This window comes from Sinohyriopsis cumingii, chromosome 14 (genome assembly GCF_028554795.1).
Source record: "Sinohyriopsis cumingii isolate HCF-2022 chromosome 14, ASM2855479v2, whole genome shotgun sequence".
NCBI classification, from domain to species: domain Eukaryota; kingdom Metazoa; phylum Mollusca; class Bivalvia; order Unionida; family Unionidae; genus Sinohyriopsis; species Sinohyriopsis cumingii.
In genome coordinates, this window is record NC_142974.1 from 18,112,563 (window position 1) to 18,134,807 (window position 22,245).

At 34.1% G+C, this 22,245-nt stretch overlaps 1 protein-coding gene across 1 annotated transcript in view; it reads left to right on the forward strand.

The window, feature by feature from the left end:
* The window catches only part of LOC149783350 (uncharacterized), a 41,905-nt gene that overhangs the window by 14,625 nt on the left and 5,035 nt on the right, over positions 1 to 22,245 (forward strand). Inside the window, exons 2-7 of the mRNA XM_089933380.1 lie at positions 833 to 1,003; positions 3,235 to 3,376; positions 6,521 to 6,697; positions 8,512 to 8,679; positions 9,597 to 10,318; positions 20,719 to 20,886. Coding sequence (XP_089789506.1) covers positions 866 to 1,003; positions 3,235 to 3,376; positions 6,521 to 6,697; positions 8,512 to 8,679; positions 9,597 to 10,318; positions 20,719 to 20,886 — 1,515 coding nt within the window. The 5' untranslated portion in view covers positions 833 to 865. The remainder of the gene's footprint in view (positions 1 to 832; positions 1,004 to 3,234; positions 3,377 to 6,520; positions 6,698 to 8,511; positions 8,680 to 9,596; positions 10,319 to 20,718; positions 20,887 to 22,245) is intronic.

Genomic DNA, 22,245 nt, shown 5'->3' on the forward strand with positions numbered 1-22,245 from the left:
CATTGATGACCTTTTGCAATTCAACCACTGTGAAAGCTGTGTTGTACATGTAGCACAGCATATATGCGGAGCCCAAGGCTTGTCTTGGTCACCAACCTTGCATCCGAAGTAAAGATGATATGCCTTCTTCACTTGAGAATTGATACTTTTCTTCTGGTTGGCAAATGTCACTTCCCCACAAATATAGCAAAAATTGTCCGCGGTATTAACACACTTTCGAGGCATTACTGTTCTTTATTGTACGTAAATGGATAAAATAATAAGTTTTATGTAACAGTAGCTTGAACTGTCTCGCACAACGTCTAAAATATTTTAAATGCTGAACCTATCTGATTGGGCTTTATATAGTACACTGCTTACGTCAGCTTCAGCAGCCGCCTGGCATTAGTATAATAGGCCTACACATGTATAGTACACTGCTGACGTCAACTTATTTCAGCAGCCGCATGGCATTAGTATTGCATTGCATCAGAAAATGATGCAATCAACTGTGGATGATGTGAGCATGATGGTATTATGCAATGTTACATCATTATTCCGGATGTTGCTGCAGTCCTACTGGAGAAATTTACACAGTGAAACATAGAAAATGAGGTATATGAATATCTTCAAAACGAGAGCCAATACAAATTTTTCACGGTTATATTCGTGTTCGGCACACCAAAATACTACAGATTAGGGCCTTTTCAAGTCAGTAATGATTTCACTGTTGACCAGTGGTATCATTAATCACAGATTTTGATGTATAAAGAACACTTGCACAACAAATGATATATGTAACTGATTAAAAAAATAGTTTGGGCGATCAAACACTATTTATTCTTTCTTTCAGCACGTACCACCCCTCCCTCATGCGTTTATTGACATGGATTTTGATACAAAGAGAAAGGAATACAGTTTGGGGGAATTCTACAAATTATACAAAGAAAAGTTACCTGCACTTGTCATGGTTAAACAGGGTTTCTGCGGTGAGATCCTGGCGGAGACGTTTGACATTGGACAGGTACAAATAATCAGCATCAGAATACGTGTTTTTAATTACATGTTAGCAAATATCTATCTAGTAATGTTCCATCACCCTTCATCCTTAAACAGCAATCTGGCAAACAGCAAACCAACGAAATCAATGCACACAGAGTGATCTGCATCATTTGTTGTTGATATCGATCGATAAATAACAGCTCGGATCAATTTTAAAAGTATATATATATATATATATATATATATATATATATATATATATATATATATATATATATATATATATATATATATATATATATATATATTAACATTCAATCCTTTGTCTTCTGGTTGGTGTTAGGTTCATCTATATAATCTTGTTTATCAAACATTAAAAGCTCCTGCTTGTGAAACGTGCTTTCTCTAGTATTATCTATTTCAAGTCTTCCAGCTGGAAGCAACTAAGTTGCATGACATTGTTCTACCTAATTTTAAATATGTACATATATAAATTGAAAAGGTATCCCATTAAACATATAAATCTTTCCACCATATATGATTGTTGTATGGGAAAGTTAAAAGTATTCATTACTTTTTTCCAGCCAGTCCTTAATATTCCTGTTATTAAAGTCTTCTTATTTCTCAAACTAAATCTTGTCAGGATTTTGACCTTTAAAAATGTATCTCAAAGCATCTTTTCTGTCATCTACTTTTTGCCTTTTCTTCTTCAGCCCAAGAACATTTCGAAAATGTGTATATGACTATCAAAATGGGTCCATATAGATTATTATTTTCTTCATTTGCTTGCTGCTCTGATACATTAGTAGTCCAGACTGCTTGATAAGACTCAAGGGAGGGTGAAGTAGCTGAAGTCATCAAAACCGTAGACGCCATCGGAGTCGCAGGTGGTGCCGCAACCATAGAATCGACAGAAGATGAGCGTGGATCTTGACACCACTTTTGTGGTGTACAGTTTCTTTGCTGATATTACACATCATAATTGCTAAAGACACACCACCCAAATACGAAACCAATAACGTTTTCCCGCTTTTACGTGCATCAGAATTGGAATGAGACCTACACAGAACTGTCTGCATTGGAGTAAATCGGAATCGGAATTAGGACTGTACATGGACTGAGAGAATTTGCGGTGGGGGTGGGGTGCACCGTTTTCGACATTTTACTTATTTAAGTATTATTTGCAAATTTTTCACAGACCTTGCTCTAACTTTGCTGTCCCTGACATTTGCTTCACGTCTCTTGCTACCTAATTATCCACGCCTACGGGTCCTGCACACTTCACAATATAATTGTACACTTCACAATATAACTGTACATTTCACAATATAACTGTACACTTCACAATATAACTGTTCACTTCACAATATAACTGTACATTTCACAATATAACTGTACATTTCACAATATAACTGTACACTTTCCTGCACATTACTGATCAAGCAACGGTTTTATTTTTTATTTTAATTGTAGGCCCTTCTCTGTAGTATTGTAATGCAATATATTTATAAACTGAACATCATCAATCAAATGCTACTAGATTCAACTAGTTTCATGTCACACACTGGCGTATCTCGGGGGATGCAACTCGTTGCAAATTCTCGTATGCGTAGCAAAATGGATCCCACAGAAATAAAGGTTGTGACTGGAAATATTGCTTCACGTTTAACATGATGTTTTATTCTTTTGTATTCTTGGTTATCATAATGACAAACTGATTCATTGCAGGATTCAACTCAATTAAGGTAGCAAAAACATCTTGTTGGTTGTTTTGGGCTGAACCATATATTTATTTACAGGCGCCAAATAGAAGTCCTGTCCACTGACAAAGCAGCACATGTTTCATACATTACATAACAGTCCACTCCTCCCATGTGTCTTTTATGGATATACATGCCTAATCACAACAGGATTCCTAGGCGAATACAATTACATATCCTTAAACAGAACAGTGATACTTGTCCTTAAAAAAGAAAATATGTTCAATTCATTAATTTACTGGTCTTTAAATAGCAACTTACTTTCAACAACATTAACTGTTTATCATTCCAATAGTTTTAAAAACGTTTAAATTGAATCAACGATAAAAAACGATCTGATCTGTTCAAACCAAGTATAATTATATATATATATATATATATATATATATATATATATATATATATATATATATATATATATATATATATATATTGTTTGATATACATTAATATGGAATAAGGATAGGTAATGTTTATTTTAATTTCACTGTAGGTAATGAGAATCCACTGCATATGCAAACAACAACGTGTAATTGCAGTACGGCTCAATGAACTTGGAACTGAAGAATGTACGTACAGCTTTCCTTTGGATTATCCCATTCAGTTCTGCTTAGATGACGGATTGTACGAAGATGGTAAAATAATTATATTTTTATGTCTATCGTCCATTTTATTTTCTATTGTATGTCCATTTTATTTTCTATCGTATGTCCATTTTATTTTCTATTGTATGTCCGTTTTATTTTTTATTGTATGTCCGTTTTATTTTCTATTGTATGTCCATTTTATTTTCTATTGTATGTCCATTTTATTCTCTATTGTATGTCCATTTTATTTTCTATTGTATGTCCGTTTTATTTTCTATTGTATGTCCATTTTATTTTCTATTGTATGTCCGTTTTATTTTCTATTGTATGTCCGTTTTATTTTCTATAGTATGTCCATTTTATTTTCTATTGTATGTCCATTTTATTCTCTATTGTATGTCCATTTTATTTTCTATTGTATGTCCGTTTTATTTTCTATTGTATGTCTGTTTTATTTTCTATTGTATATCCGTTTTATTTTCTATTGTATGTCCATTTTATTTTCTATTGTATGTCCATTTTATTTTCGATTGTATTTCCGTTTTTTTTTTCTTTTTGTGGCTCAGACGTTGCATCAATTTAATGTTTTTTGTTTTAAAAAATCAGCAGCCATTTTACAGTTCATATGCACCCAATCATAAACATGCATTGGGTTTTTCAATTTGAAGTTGGTTCGAAACAGGAAAAACATATGTGAGTGGGCTTATTTGTTTGGATTTTTAACTTAACGTTAACAATTTTAGTCATATCGCTACGATGTCTGCAATGTGGTAGTTCATAGTGATGATAGTAAAGTTTAGCACGGGGGGTGGGGGCATAATGCCAAAGACATATAGTATCATGACACATGGCCGACCAGATCTAAAACTAACCTCTTAACACTGATCGCCAAGTGCGGTAGCTGTCTATCATTTGTGTGTCTTTGGTATGACTTGATTGGTGTATGAACTCGCGACTCCAGTACCCAAGACGGACGCTCTAACCATTTAGACCACCGAAGCGGCTGAGAAAGCATCTACATTATATATAAAATATACAGAACGCAGTATTTAAGAGGTCTGAGTGGCTTTAAGACGCTGAAAGCTACCTGATACAGTGACTGATTATATTCGACACTTAACGCCTGACACATCAGCTCGTACTATTAAATAGCTGTAAGATGAGACTGACTGACCTACTTTTTACCAAACTACGATATTGCTTAATACATGCATTAATTACTACTTGTTGAACTGGTTAGATAACGTATTTACAACTATTCAACCAATCAGACAGAATGAGCAACAGATGCTATCAACTTTTTTTCAGCAACCGACAGGTTTGGAAGCTCGGCTTTTTGAAGCTTCTATGTAGCCTGCTTTTTACGAAACTGAGACATTTTGCAATGTGATTTATTTTCCCATGACAATTTCATCGACTCGGTAGAAACATTATACAGCTTTTCCAATTAGAAAATCGCCAACTTAGGAACTTGGAAGTCCCGGTTGAAAAACTGTGTAAATTCTAAAGCTTAATGTTAAACGCTCGACAATTATACTTTTTCAGTTTTATAATGCGAGTTCTTTGCATAAATCGTCTCATAATGGACCTACACTCTTCAGCGATTATAAGAATTTCACTCTCTGGACCAAAATATATGTACTACTTGTCATATCCGTTGTCTTCTTCCTTATATGTTGGACATCGCAAGTACCAAAATGGTAACCAACATTTCCAGGGGAGGCAACTCGACTCTCAATACAAACCACACTAACAGGAAATCTTACGACGCATATTATCATCGTCTGTTGCTGGTAGTTTCTTCCTCGATAAGTTAACTGTATTGATTAATTTAAATAATTGCAAGAAGTGATACAGTTGTTGTAAATTTTAACATCAGCATCAACTACAGGAGTTTATCTCTAGCACACAAATCAACCAAAGTAACATTTGCGGTCGTGTTAGTGCCATTTGCAATGTATATTTTGATATCAACTTTGCAAACTTCATGTACTTATTTTATATAAGAAATGAAATTCCAATTTTTAAAAGAAAAGTCTGCTTTGATATAAATTCAGAAGACGTGTATAAAGTTATTTTAGCAATTTTAATGTATATTTAGGACTTTTATTTTGACTAACATGGGAAAATACGCAGTTCACGTTACGTATCAAATATTGTTTTGTAGTCGTTTAAATTGATTGTCAGTTATATAGAAAGTCTGGCAAACATAAATTTGTAATGCCCTTTGTAAAATATACTATAACTTTTAAAAATCCGTTACTCCTTTAAAATTTATTCCAACCGAACCAGAATTTGATGGTCCAAAGTTACGTATTACATTATCTCCTAAAACAAAGGATCATTTTCCTGTTAAATATGACGTCATTTTAAAACCGGTGTATCCTATAGGTCTCTTTTTTCTATAGCCTAGAATTGTACCGACTGCACGGTCATAAGAAATAAGCACAACGGATTTTGTGCGGCCTGCAGTCACAAACCAGAAAAGACATTATAATATCCATCATTTAATTTCCGGATCACGAACAACATATCAAATCGGGGTATACTGCTTACACTGTGCCAAAAAGGGACGTCACATTAGTCGTTCAAATTTCTTCAAATCAACAAAAAAATCCCATGCGTTATAATCTCTATTTTAGCGCATTCTAAGTTTCAGTAATGAGGCAATTTCTTATTCCTAGCAGGTCAGATAGTACCAAGTGTAAGTCTTTGCGAGGTTCATAATTTTAAAATATGTTATTAGTAGTGACAATCTTTTTGAGGTACAAAATTTAAACTCAGTTATTAGTACTGTCAACCTGTGCGGGCTTCATACCTTTAAAATCAGTTATTCTTACTCTCAATAATAACCAGGATCATACTTTCAAAGTCAGTTATTCATAGTGTCACCCTTCGCGAGGTTCATAAGTTTAAACATAATTTTTCGTAGTGCCAACCTTTGCTGGGTTCATATTTTTATATTCAGGTATTCCTGAACTATGTAGTAGTAATAATACAATTTTTATCTATGGAAGATTCAAACATACCTCTAACAGGAATTTTCCATGTTGGATCTCTAAATTCATTTAGTATCTAGAGTTTGGGGATCGATTACGTATTTTTAAATTAAAGGTATTGCATTGGTCCATACATCTTTACACGCGCTAATAAATTAATTTATGTATATATTTATTTGTTTTTGAAATACAGAAAGTTTTACACTGACAGAGATACTAAACAAAACGAAACTTCCGGTTAATGTTCAGTTTGCGAGGAAACTATACATAAAAGTTGGAGAGAACATGTCTTCCACACGCCATTTTTCCACCCTCCGTTTGACTAGTGCTTTTGACGAAATATATCTGCTTGGGAATTTCCTTTTGGAGGGTAAGCTATATTTTATAATCCTGATATTTCGTTTCGCTTTGGTTTTGTTTATTTTCTTATATCTTCTTCCTCATCATATTTTTCTTAATCATCTTCTTCTTCATCGTCATAATCATTTCTGTAGTAATACAAATAGCAGTAGCAGTGGTTGTAGTAGTATTTATCAGTAGTAGTAATATTATCAGGGCTAGGATTCGTCTGTAATTTCTTCTTCACAGGTGGGTTGTACATTTATCATCCGTATGCTTTATATTTTTCACTGGATTTCTAAAAATTTGTTTATAAAGTTTGGTCTTGTCAAGATCCATCTCATAAAAGGTGATTTCAGTCCAGATCTGAATAAGGTATATCCTTGCTTAAGCAATGTACCAAGATTAATATTGCTAACGATCTATGCACTATACGACAAATATTGAATTTAAATTAGTTGGAACGAGTAGATGTATCTATAAAATTATAGGATGAATGTTATCATTAGAGAGCTTAGATTATGTTTAGCAGAGCATTGGAATGCAAAATGCACTAAGACATTATTGCTCACTCTAGTGTTCACACTTCTTACAGGCATGCATTCTGAATTTATTATAAATCTCTACTCTATTAGGAGCCCGTAGGAAATAGAAAGAAAGCTATTTATGTGAACACAGCATACAAAATAGCATTGTTGTCGCTTCGTACATGCATCAAAGCTTTGTTTTATATCGCTATCATGAACATCGGTAGACATGATGATGTGTCTGTGTGATTCGGATTTTGTAACGTAGCTTTAACAATTTTCAGTCATATCGCTACGATGTCTGCAGTGTTGCAGTTTATAGTGGTATCTAGCACTGGGGCATCATGCCGCAAACATGTAGCATGATGTCCCACCCAGTCACATTATCCTGACACCAGGCCGACCACTCCTAACACTAACCTGTTAACGCTGAGCGCCTAGCGAAGCAGCTGTTAGTATCATTTTTGTAAGTCTTTGATATTACTCGGCCGGGGATCTAACCTAAGACCTCCTGTTTCCGATGCGGACGCTCTAACAACTATGCCACCGGAGCGGTGCCTGATGATGTAGAGGTGTCTAAACAGTACCACAGCAATAAAGTACAAGTGTGAATGTCTGCCTGTAATGTACATGATAAATGTTGACTGCTACTGGTTCATCGCCAAGTCTTATTAGTAATGGAAAATATTTCTGAGAAAATTTAACTAATCGGTTCACATTTGACTGCTACGTTCCTGGAATGAGCTCTATGACACATCAGGTTTTGCTGGCACTAGTGGGTTTTATTTATTAATTAGCTTGGTGCTAGTAGATTGAAGGCATTTATCTATGTCATATCTCTGGAACTTCAATTAAAAGTTTACCTCTCTGATAATGTAGGTCTTGAAAGGCAAATGCATATGTTTACAATCCTCGGTTTGATTGGTGAAACATCTTTGAAACAATTTGAAACAAAACTGTCAGGATACAATATAACTTGTACTAAAAAATTGCAACTGTCTTGGAATGCCTGACAAGCTATATAACTTCACCACTGACGCAGTTTAGATAATTACTGCCCATTATAAAAATTTGTCAAAGGGACTAATACTTTTGAAGGTCTTGGACAATAAATAAAACCTTGCATCATGTCAATGCACCATCCTCGAAAGGTTCACTTTCACACAAACATAAGAGTGTCCAACAGCTACAATGAGTAGCCTTTGAGAAAATTACGGTAGTATAAAATAATATACATGATTGATTATATATAGTATATATGTTAATATCAATTTGAAATTGACAATTTACATTCTATGCATTGTTTTTTGCCCCAAAGGTGAAATGGTCCATCAAATTGTCCAGATTCCTTTGTACCTGTCGGCCATTAGAATTTCTGAAGTTACAGGTCTGAACGGCAAGAGCAGATCTGACTGGAAAGCCTTCGTGAACAATCTAAACCGGGTAGCCGCTCAACTTGATTTCAATTCGGTTTCTGGAAATCTTGGTAAGCTTGGTAGCAAAATACTTTCTTAACGTTACCGTCTGTCGTAATGCAGTAGAAAACAAACTTAATTTTAAAACATTATTACTAATAGATCAAGTTATGGCGAGAAATCATGCCTGGTGCTCAGTACGCCCAGAGCACGAAGAAGCAAACGGTAAAATGTTTTGTAACCACTTACACTTGTTAGCGACAAAAAGGGGATATAAGGCAAGACTTAAAAATACAAGGCAGTAGACTTCTCAGAAACAATGCAAAGCCCAGAAATCAACAACAATTTATCAGGAACAAGCCTTGTTTTGTTTGGGTTTAGTTTCTTTTTTAATTCAAATTTATAATTGTGTAGCCTGAGAGATGTTATACATCAGAAATGTATTGTATTTATTAATAATAATAATTAAATTTGTACTTTTTAAAATTTCTCACTATGACAGTTACTCTTGAAGTGTATGAAAATGTCGTTCGAATAGTTAACTAATTAATTTATTGCTATCAACATTTCTTATTGTCTAACTTAAGGGTATAAGGTTTAGTATAGGTGTTTAATAAATGAAAATCACATGGTTTACAGTCAATAGTCGATCGTGTAACAGTAGCTTAAGGGTTTAAGGTTTAGTATAGTTATTAATAAATGACAGTTTTGTAGGTGCTTATATATATCACATGGTCAACAGTCAATAGTTGAGCGTGTAAGAGTAGTTCATGCAAATCAGTAATTATTAAAAAGTTTTCTTAACGTGTTCTTGATGGATTTTTGTTTTAATTTCATACTTATATTTTAATAATCTGACAATTACGAAGACATATATCCTGACTGATTCCATTTTTAAATATCATCTTTGAAAATTGACATATATATATATATATATATATATATATATATATATATATATACATACACGCCTCATATCTATTTTCAGAAATTGCTAAATATAAATCGAACAATCTACCCAAGCTTGTTAACAAAGAGAAACAGGTCAATGACCTCATGTATGAAAATATTCTACCACAAGCGTACACTAATATTAGCTGCGATGACACTGGTTTCTACGAACCTGTGGATATGGTAGCCAGTCAAATAGATGGTTCAAGCAAAGACCAGATTCCAATGGCAGCTTTGTCACCAAAGGACGATAAACGACCCAAAATTGGCCCCAAGCCAAATTCGAAAGAAATGGATGTGTCGGATGTAGCGTTTGGTGATTCCCCTCCTCCAATACCCCGACGTCTACCCGCTTGTCCACCCTTGAAGCCGGGTAAGATGAAAGCGCTTCTTCCCTCTCACAAGACTTCTTATGACAATTCAGCATACCAACTAGAAGCACCTCCAGTAATGTATTTAAAACCTGTCTGTAAAGAAAATCCGCCTAGGGACGAAGAGTCTCAGACCCTACCCTCGAAACTCCAAAATCCAGAACATAAATATGCTACAGGGTCAATCAACGTAAAATTACTAACAATAGATGAACTCGGGAGATGGATGGCTGATAACCTTGGCCTTAAAGATTATGTAGTACATTTTGTAGAAGAAATGATCGACGGTGCGATGCTGTTAGAATTAGACGAGAATATTTTAAGACAGGAGTTTAAATTGTCACAGATTGAGGCAAAAAGACTGATGAAGTTTGCAAGGGAGGGTCATGTTCCACAATAATGGAATGTGACCAGACTAGCCAACAAAACCCCAAACAAAACCGTTTCTTAACGAGTACACCTAAATGTTATTATTGGCTTCCTGAATATCCATATATATATATATATATATATATATATATATATATATATATATATATATATATATATATATATATCTCAACAGAAAGAAAATAATTTTAAGGGTCTTAGTCACACGAAAAGGCTAAAAACGTATGCGGGCATTTTTATGCTTTAAATGTACGAGATAAGTCGTGCATACAATGTACTCGTGACGCCAGCGAGGCATTACTTAACTTAAATGATGGAATTGATCAAATATTAAGAGAAGACTATATGATCTACATTAAGTGTGCATATATATTGGATTCGTCTATGAATTGCTAGTAAAGTGCATAAAAGGATGCCAGTTACTCAATGCGATCAGCTCTTATGCTTCCCTTCACCAAAATATGATTCAGAATATAAGTCTACTAAAGGAGAGTCAAAACGTTTCCTGAAGTTTTCAAAATAAACGACACTACACATATATTCATGTAAGCAAACTGTTTTAAAAATTAATTGTGCATGCTTAATAGACTGAAATTTGGTCAAGCACAAGCATGTTGTAATAGGAAATAAAGTATCTCCAATGATTGTCTCATTAGTCTCTTAATTAATTAAACCTAATACGTTGATTTATATCAGCTACGTATAATTTGTAAAAGAAGACTGAATGGTGTATACAGTGGCTCTGATGTGATTTTAGTGTAGAGACAATTTTCATTTAAGTTTTTTATTATAAATATGGTCAAAGCAAAGATATGGATTAATTTAACAAATATATTCATCTTCACCTACTCATCAAATCAAATTTTCTAAACATTAATTTACTTACTATGTGACTTTACTTTCTTTATAGGAAATTATTTAATAGTTCTTGTGATGTAAATTAATGCCAAACAGTGTATTTTTCTACGTTGATCATGAGGAAAGTTATGATGTTGGACATTTTATATTCACCTCTACCTTGTTCATACACATTTGCAATAATTTATATTGTTCCCTTAAAGTTTAGATTTGTTTCATGCATATATATGTTGCAAGAGAAATAAAAACTTTAAAGTTGCTCTTTATTTTCCTTTTATATTAAACGTGAACTGCGATCTGTGTTTATAATTCTCACAGTTGCAATGATTACAATCTTCTAACTTTGAAAATTCGCCTAAATTCATTTACTACATCGTTTTACAATAAAACATTGGCAATGACAGAACATTGTTCATTTTTTGTAAGAAAACAATCTGATTTTCTTCGACACTTGTTTACAGAGACAATTTTATTTTGTTTGTACTTTTATCTATTATTCTAAAGTGATAAAAAATAACTTTAATGTTAGATGCAAATGTTTATCAAATGCCAGGTATGTGTTTGCCACCGTTTTAACTGAGTGGAATAATTATATGTTGGACCTTGGATCAGAGAGACTATTTCCATTGCTTTGAATTTCCATTCTTGTCTGTAGCAGCTGCTACGTGAGATATAAAGCTGACAAATTAATATTATGTAAAATAAAAAGAAAATAAAGATAAAGATATTTAAATATTATGTGTGTAGTAGAATCTCTCTCTCTCTCTCTCTCTCTCTCTCTCTCTTTGCGCAAAAGGGAGAAAAACGAAGACGTATGTGGAGTGAGAGAGAAAAGAAAACTGAACTTGCTCCAAGTAACCTACAAGAAACTGGGACTTCTTAACAGTTAGATATAAACGTTCCAGGGGATTTTAATAAAGTGTTCACAATACCAATTATACAAAGTTGCAATAGCCTGTCAAGATTATACAGTATCATTTTTGGTCAGGAGGAATACACATACTGTAATCTATTTGATTCTTTATTTCTTTCTTCTTATTAAAAAAACTATAAATAATGATCTGAGAAACAGATTATTTAATATTTAACTTGTAGAAGGCAGATGTAGCCTCCGTCAAGCCTTTTCTCTTACGGATGTAGTTGGTAAGGCAGCAGACTAAACGAACAACAAAGATAGGGATAGACTGTGAATAAATGACTTCATGGTAAGTTTCCCAACCCCACCACATCTCTCTCTCTCTCTCTCTCTCTCTCTCTCTCTCTCTCTCTCTCATTGTAAAAGAATACCAGTGAACATCTGTGAAACACGGAGCATGGCGGATTTCGCCTGGATTCTGGACCAATGAATGATGGCAAAATAGTCACACAAACCAACGGAAAGGAGAAAGAAAGAAACGGAGGAAATCAACAACTGTATGTTTGGTAGCAATGTTAATTAAATCATGATAATGGCTGAGATCAACAGTAAATTATTTAAATGTGTGAATTACCTCTTGCTGGTTCCTCATTTGGCTTGGTTTATATTTCCCACTCGTTTCAACATGCTGCGCGTTCACCGTTCAAGTAGTTAACTATGCTGTGTTTCTAAATCTCTACTTTTTCAATTAAACCATCTTACATGTTTAAATCTTAAGTATGTCTTATATTTATTTAATCAATGTGAATGGAAATAGAAGTTCAGAAAACGAATAGCAATTTATCATTTGCAAAGAAGATTTCGAGTACTCGCAAACTGTTAAGAAGTACATTTTTTAGCGAACACATTGGACAGGGCTGTGTAGTTCATTCATTCCGTCAATACACAGTTACTTGCAATTAATCTTAACTGCCTTTGAAACGCAAGTATGTGTATTTGCATGTGATATAAATAAAACTTGTGTAATGCGTATGCTGTATCTTTGATATACCACTGGTTGTGTACATTTTTTATTAAATGGAAACTCCTCAAGCCTTGTATCTTGAAACATGTATGCACCGCGTGCTATGTCAATGATACAGTCTACGTACACACAAATACACACACACACACACACACACACACACACACACACAATGATATACTACGAGATGTATGAATTTTTCATTTAAAGGAAACGAGGCTTGCCGAGAGAGAGAGAGAGGCGGTCTTTGAACATTTTCATATTTAATTAGTAATTAATCTATTCTTAGAACATTATAATAGATTCAAGAAACAACAACAACAACAATAAAATAAAGCATTAAATACATTACAGTATGTTTGCCTTGTAACCAAGAAATTTGCCGTATATTGTCGACAGGAAATTGCAACATTGTATCATTGATTATACAAAACTATAGATAAATCACAAGGAATGTGCACACATACCGTTACGACGAACCATATCATTGTAGGTTATTTTGTGTAAGTTCAGTTTCAAGGTTTTCATCCAGCCCAAATTCTTTTTCTCTGTTAACTCCAGATTTCTGAGTACATTGTCCATTATGCTGGAGATGGGAGGCGGGAACGGAAAGCAGAAGAACTTCGATGAAATTGTGTACTATATTAAATTCATTTCGAAAACGGGGGTTCTTGATATGTTTTATCGTTATTTTCATACGTCAATAATGATGAATGAGTAGAAATTCCTCGTTGATCTATAGGCCTAGAATCAAAAGCACACAGTTGAAAGAATTTGTATGTAACCATATTATTGCGCCATGGGCTGATCACAATTTGATTTGAAACATCAATAATATTGGTATATCAAATTGCTTTATAAAAACACTTTAAAACCCATATTTTTTATTATATATATATATATATATATATATATATATATATATATATATATATATATATATATATATGGTAGCTATAGCTGCCAGACATTGAGATCATGTGTTTCATGAGCAGTGATATCAAGGGCCGACATTAGACAATGTCCACTCGCAGATTTCTCTGACAAACATGACAAAATATGTTTTCCTCTTAGTATTAATGTAGCACAGGATACACTTACAAATGGAAAATGAGAGACTAAGAGTATACCTTACGAATTATCACATCCTTCAAAAGTTATGACGATAACAATACATTTAACTAGGTATATTATCAAATTTAATAATCTGAAGCGTCTGACAAGATAAGAGTAAACACATGTATTTAATAATCTGTATATCAACAAACGATGATATGGCTCATTACAATTTACCATGAGCCTAAGACAAGATAAAAGCACATCTCTGAACGTAAGTCTGTGTGTGCATGTGTTTAGATTGAGAGAAAGGTAAGAATGCTTCTTTGCTACAGGGAACAAAGGACTAGTACGAATTCCCTGCAAAAAAATATATTTCTTAAGGTTATTTTAGAGACCGAAACCAGGCTTGCCACATAGGTAATACATTTAAAGATGTCTGTGTTTATGCACTTGGGTTGTATCCATCACTGGGTGCTATCCATCATTGGGTATTTTCTATCATTGGGTATTATCCATCACTGGGTATTATCCATCGTTGGGTATTATCCACCACTGGGTATTATCCATCATTGGGTATTATCCATCATTGGGTATTATCCATCATTGGGTAATATCTATCATTGGGTATTATCCATCATTGGGTATTATCCATCATTGGGTATTATCCATCATTGAGTATTATCCATCATTGGCTATTATCCATCATTGGGTATTATCGATCGTTGGGTATTATCCATCGTTGGGTATTATCCATCAACTGGATATTATCCATCATTGGATATTATCCATCACTGGGTATTATCCATCATTGAGTATTATCCATCACTGGCTATTATCCATCATTGAGTATTATCCATCATTGGGTATTATCCATCATTGAGTATTATCCATCACTGGCTATTATCCATCATTGGGTATTATCGATCGTTGGGTATTATCCATCGTTGGGTATTATCCATCACTGGGTATTATCCATCATTGGGTATTATCCATCAACTGGGTATTATCCATCATTGGGTATTATCCATCTTTGGGTATTATCCATCATTGGGTAGTATCCATCAACTGGGTATTATATATCATTGGGTATTATCCATCATTGGGTATTATCCATCAACTGGGTATTATCCATCGTTGGGTAGTATCCATCAGCTGGGTATTATATATCACTGGGTATTATCCATCAACTGGGTATTATCCATCGTTGGGTAGTATCCATCAACTGGGTATTATATATCATTGGGTATTATCCATCACTGGGTATTATCCATCGTTTGGGTATTATCCATCACTGGGTATTATCCATCGCTGGGTATTATCCATCATTGGGTAGTAGCCATCAACTGGGTATTATATATCATTGGGTATTATCCATCACTGGGTATTATCCATTGTTTGGGTATTATCCATCACTGGGTATTATATATCATTGGGTATTATCCATCACTGGGTATTATCCATTGTTTGGGTATTATCCATCAACTGGGTATTATATATCATTGGGTATTATCCATCACTGGGTATTATCCATTGTTTGGGTATTATCCATCACTGGGTATTATCCATCATTGGGTAGTAGCCATCAACTGGGTATTATATATCACTGGGTATTATCCATCAGTGAGTATTATCCATCACTGGGTATTATCCATCATTGGGTATTATCCATCATTAAGGAAAGTTCATAATTCTTTTTAGAGATTTGATAATACACTTCGGATTGTATCATTCAGGCCAAAGATAAGAGACCGTTAGGTTAGAAATCAGTAATTTGTCATGCAATTTGGCTGATGCTGCTGGATTTTTCTTTATTAAACATTCTTTCTGGACACGTTGACAGATGCTGAATGTCTGGAAAAGCCTTTTTCTTTCTGTCTCCTTCTTACAATACTGCTAATCAAAGTTTATACTTTTTGAAGGCATACAACGTTGTTATTTGATTCTTCTGCTTGTTTTGTATATTTACTAAAACGAAATCTAGAGATTCAAGCAGTCCCTAAAGTTGAATGTTTTAGAAAATGATACGCCTTTAAATCCGTATGGTGTCAGCAAGAAATAGTTTCTCGACAGCCAATGAAAATGTGCTGTTCTTGTCTCCGTTCGGTTACGAATAAAAAAAAGAATCTTTATGTAAATGTTTGCGGAATTTTTCAATGATGACGAAACTATCAGATTACTTCTATAACAGCAGTTTGTTGTTGATTAATGATCTTCTTCACTCTGTTGGTGTGGAACAGAGTCTTCCAGCTAGTGACAATTTTTTACTCTTGGTTTGCTGGATAGCCGAAAACTGCAAACAAACATTTGGCAGGTGTAATCGTTTAGAGTGGAAATATGACACAGTCCCTTCTAGCAGAGTAATCGTAGTCTAATACAGATTAAGGAAGCACGGATTTGTCTGGATAATAAAGCTACCGATTTTTCAAACAAAATTTATGTCTACTCCTTGGGGTTTCGCATCAAACTTAGCGGTTGTTGAACTTGTGCGTCTATCTTTGACTTACAAAACTGAATTAAATTTAATGATATAAAGACTGTCTTTAGCTAAAACATTACGCAGAATTTCCCGCTCATGAAATGAATGAGAATATTATTCATTCGTGCATGCCAAAATAGAACAATATATGACAGTTATTACATCCTAAGTAACCTCAAGATGAACTTTATCAGAAATAGAAATAATAGGCAGGAATATGGGGGAAGTTTCGGATGACCATTCTGAGATACCAATGATATTAAAACTTCTATATTTCTGAACGTTTTATTTTCGCACCCCATCGTATAAATCATAGTATGTTCCTTTTAACAACTCAAGTCATGATTACGCCAATATTTAATCTAATTATCAGAAATGTCAGAATATTATCTTTTCTAAATGTAGTTTGTCATATAAACATAATTTGTAAGGTATGCCAGAATTAGGATTTTAATGTAGCATGTCCCATAGAAATAATTTGCAAGACAATAATTTTAATTAGCTTGCTTATCAATGTGTTAAGAAACATTTAACAGTATTCAATAGGACGGCAATTACATTTAACAGTATTCAATATGACGGCAATTACATTTAACAGAATTCAATATGACGGCAATTACCACAGTAATAGTTTGGGAGGCATTTTGAGGAAATGCAATTTTGTTGCACTTGATTGTAAGAAACAGATTTGTAATTTCAGAACATATATATCCACAATACAGAGGAAACGTCTAAATTTACAATTTTCAAAAATTAAGCCAACTCTGACATGTATTAATGTAATTGCACGGAATCGATTAATATAATCTGGATAGGTATAGGAAGATAAGTACCAGATTTAATTTGTCTATTTTATGTGCGTTCTGCTCAATCATCCCAACAAGGTGTACCTAAAGATGTGCAAGTTTAAAAAAAGTTTAAAAGTTATTTAATTAATTTGAACAAATTCTCAAATGGACTATATGTCAAATTTAGTAGATTGTATAATTTAGTAGGTTATAATTAGGAGTGAAAATTGAATCTCAAGTGAGTTTAGTTAACATAAAGAATTATTTAAGAATGCATGAGCTTAAAACATATCCTCTGTCAAGCTTTTCACTGTTCAAGCGCTTTACTCTCTTGGCTGGCTTAACGTGTTTCAATACAGTACGGATGGAATAAGCTTTATGTTTTAGCTGTCTTAACGTGTTTCAGTATAGTACGGATGGAATAAGCTTTATGTTTTAGCTGTCTTTGCAATATTTAGCAGCTTATCTTTAGGGTTTCTCTTATAGTCATTGCTGAAATTGTTCACTACATACCACCGCCGATGGATCAACAAAAGGTTCTTGCACGAATATTTTTTAATCCATTGGCTTTGCCAATTTGCTAATAGAACATTTTCTCAAGCGAATATAACTCCCCCACTCTCTCTGCTTAGTGAACTTTAGATATGGCGTAATCATGCCTCCTCCAATCAGAACAACACTAGCGTCTCTCTGTCATTGACTGAGAAACCGCATGAGAAACAATACAGCATAGGTCAATCGTTTAGCAAATGACGTTGTCTGCACGTCACATGTTGTCAATATAGAGACTCCACTGAGGCGTCATGTTCATTTCCCAACGTGTCTCTGTTTAATTTTTCAAAATCGAACTCATTAGAAAATTTTCTTTTACTGTACGTGTGAAAATAATCGTATAAAACTATAATATAATACTTCTGAAATTGTTCTATTTTCTTAACCATTTTTACCGCGTGACAGAGTTATCCGCTATTTTTTGGCGATTTCCCCAATTATTTGCTGTCTCAAGCTATCGACGTATTTTAGAGATGGAATGGGGTTTTTATAGTAATGACATGAGGTATTCTGACTGATGCATCCTCATGTGCAACATCTGCCAAATTCTAGCTTGTTCAATGCAGATGAGTGATCTAAGGGAGATAATTCAGTATAGAGACCGTAAAAAAATGCCGTTTAAAACGTTCGAATGAAAAGCTGGATTTAAATTTCACATTTATGAACTAGCATTCATGAATTTTTTTTTAAATAAATTAATATAGTGGAACTTCAATGCCAGTATAAAATATGTTTATTACAAACAAAATGCGTGCGCAGTAAATATCTTTCTCAGCCTTACTGTAAGCATGTTTTGTTGGAAATTGAAACCATCCAGTTTGCAAGATACTTACGCTCCTCTTCTGACAATCGTATACTCATTATTCCCACTATGAAAACAAAGTCACATGGACAGCGTTCTTTTGCATACCAGGGCCCAGCAACGTGGAATGAATTGCCCTCTGAACTTAGACACAAAGACACAGCGATCACATTCAAGAGGGCTCTCAAAACTCACTTATTTTGACTGCAAGAACAAACTTAAAGACCTAATAATGTTTCCTACCTTAAATATTCTCAGCGTGTTTTTTTTTATGTTTTCTAATTTCATGGTGTTTGTTTTTGTAATCATATCATTATATGTTTTTTTTTTGATCTTATAGGTGTTGTCTCATGTTGTAAAGCGCTTAGAGCTTCTAAAGATTAGGCGCTATACAAAAGTCCTCATTATTATTATAATTATTATTAATTCAGATTTATTTTTACGTCACCGCTATATTTATCGATTTTGGGTGGTTTTTGCATTCAACTTTCATACGTATATAAATCTGAAGTTGTACTTTAACCACGTAGTTCTTGATGCATTTCAATATTTAGTTTCATTCTTGCTACCTGCCTGTACTATGTTATACTGACTGGTTATATATTATACTGATTGGTACTATGTTATATGGAGTGTTTTTGCATTTTTTCTACCTGCCTGTACTACTTTGTACTGACTTGTGCTATGTTTTTTGACTGGTACTATTTGGCTTACACTATGTCATGCTGACTAGTACTATGTCATACTGACTAGTACTAAGTCATACTGACAGGTACTGTGTTATACTGATTGATGCTATGCTACATTGAGTGTTTTGGAGTCTCACTACCGGCCTGTGCTTTGTTATACTGATGTGTACTATGTTATACTGATTGGTAGTTTGTCATACTGATTTTTCTCTCTATTGTAACCATACATATAGAGCCAGTATTATAGAGAACGAGAACATATAATATTTGTTTCCTTGAAAAAGAGATACCAAAGCATAATAACATTTACAAGTAAAGTCCACAACTACTCTACGTGTAATCTACCTTAGTTAAAGAATAAAAGAAGCATGTGACTAACATTTCTTTATTTCTTTTACTCATATTTTATTCTGAGGTAAGTTTCTTTGTTACTGTAGATATACCAATACCATTGTATTTTCATTGCTGAAGGTTTCCTAACTACTGTAATTATCTTAGAGATGAAAACAACGATGGGTACAAGTATCAGAGTATTATTTTTGTGAGTATATGGTCCCAGCCAACTTATGGTATCAGCCATTGCATGGTCTCAGCCAATATATGGTCCCAGCCAATGTATGGTCCCAGCCATTGTTTTTTTCTTTCTGTCTTATACTTTCCAAATCAACATACATCTCATGTATAGCAACACAGTATAGTCTCGATGAAAATAACATGATTTGCAAATTCACGGAACTAAATAATCATAAATAAATAATTGATTTACTATAAATAGATATGCATATCTAACCCAGATGTACCGTATCGATCTTATATGTGTATCGATCTTATACTTTCGTATGCCCTGTCTAATTCAAGATTTTGTGCCTAAAATTAGGAATTTGTAGCATCTGCCCCCAAAACATGCTGGGGTTATTCATAGAATCTCATATTATTTTAATGAACTGAATCAAATAATTTTCTGAAATTACTAATTGACCCCACCTATATGACTGTTTGAAATTCTGGATTCCATTTTCTTTCAACTATATTGCTCTGTTTGTCATAGTAAATATGAACGACTCCACCAGAAAATAGAAAGAATACATTTTTACACGTAAGGCTAAAATGCTCTTTTTCCGTTGCAATTTAAGCTGACTGAAGGCTTTTAAAGTATACCAAGCTGCATAGTAAGGTAGAATCATTGTTAAATGTGTTGCATGACTGCTCCTCCGATATGTGACATCTAACCGACATGTGATATTTAAATTTATGAAACCGAGGTGCTTAAAACTTCCTAGGGCATATATAATAGATGTACACACGATCCAACACCCGAAATAACATGGAGTACGAAACAAAGGAAAAGGATTATTCTTTGGGAGAGTTCTATAAATTATACAAAGACAAGCTACCTACAATTATCAGAGTCACAGAGGGATTCTGTGGTGAGGTCTTGGAAGAAACTATTGATTATGGACAGGTATGTGAAGTAAACACATAAATGCTTACCTTTTTACCGAAATTACGACTGTTTTACCCGTAACATTTCATACCTAACAAAATTTCTTACCATCCACGCACACTGCACAACAAGTAACTAAACGGAACCGCTCCGGTGGCCTAGTAGTTAGAGGGTCCGCCTTCGATGCGGGAGGTTGTGGATTCGATCCCCGGCCGAGCCATACCAAAGACTTACAAAAATGGTACTAACAGCTACCTCGCCTGGCGCTCAGCATTAAGAGTTTAGTGTTAGGACTGGTCGGCCTGGTGTCAGGATAATGTGAATGGGTGGGACATCATGCTACATGTCTGCGGCATGATGCCCCAGTGCTAGACATCACTATAAACTGCCACACTGCAGACATCGTAGCGATATGACCGAAAAATTGTTAAAAGCTACGGTAAAAATCCAAATCACACACACACACACACACACACACACACACACGCACGCACGTAACAAAACGGGGACCTCACTGAACAAGTTCCGAGCTCACCGAGTACCTCATTCAAACGCTCTTTCAATGACACATTTCATGACTCAATCGATAATTGATTTATAGTTTTCTTATTCCGGCACCTACTAATCTGTCCAATTTTCTCACTGCATACCCACTTATGATAGAGAGATTAGTTGTTGCAAAAGATATACACGGAGAGCAGGTTAATCGTGTTGACTATGAGATCCAGCTCATTCAACCTTGAACCCAAGACTACACTGTGTTGAACGGGGAACACTGGGGTTAGGTGTAGGTAGGGCTGGTGTTGGCTGAAGAAACATAATATAGACTGTTGGTATAATAGAATGTAATAGAAGTTATTAATCATTCATATAGTACTTTTGTGACAAACAGAGTTAAATGATCGAACAGCCTTACAATAGTAACGTAATTCAAGGAAATATATAAATAGATAAATTCGTATAAAATATCAGTTACAATCTTTCAAACCTCAGCACCTTCCTGTTACACTCAATCACGTGTATAGCGTACGTAAAACGCACATAAACTGAGACGGAAGATGATGACAGATTATATTCACAATTGAAAGTTTACATATTGGTGTAAAGATGGGAAGTTTTAAAGTAGTCTGAATATGATTTGGTGGCATGCATAATTTTATATTTTTTTATAAGATTGATACGAATATCTGGTCTTAAATTAAGTAACAGAAAGAAGTGAAACTAATATTTGTAAAATTCCAAAAACATTATATTTTCCTAGTTTATAAAGTGAAAATTTAAAAATAATTTACATTATTGTGAAATGAAACCCAAACAATCCTAACTATTCTATCACAAGCCTATATTATAGAATATTATGAATGAAGTCAAAGTTTG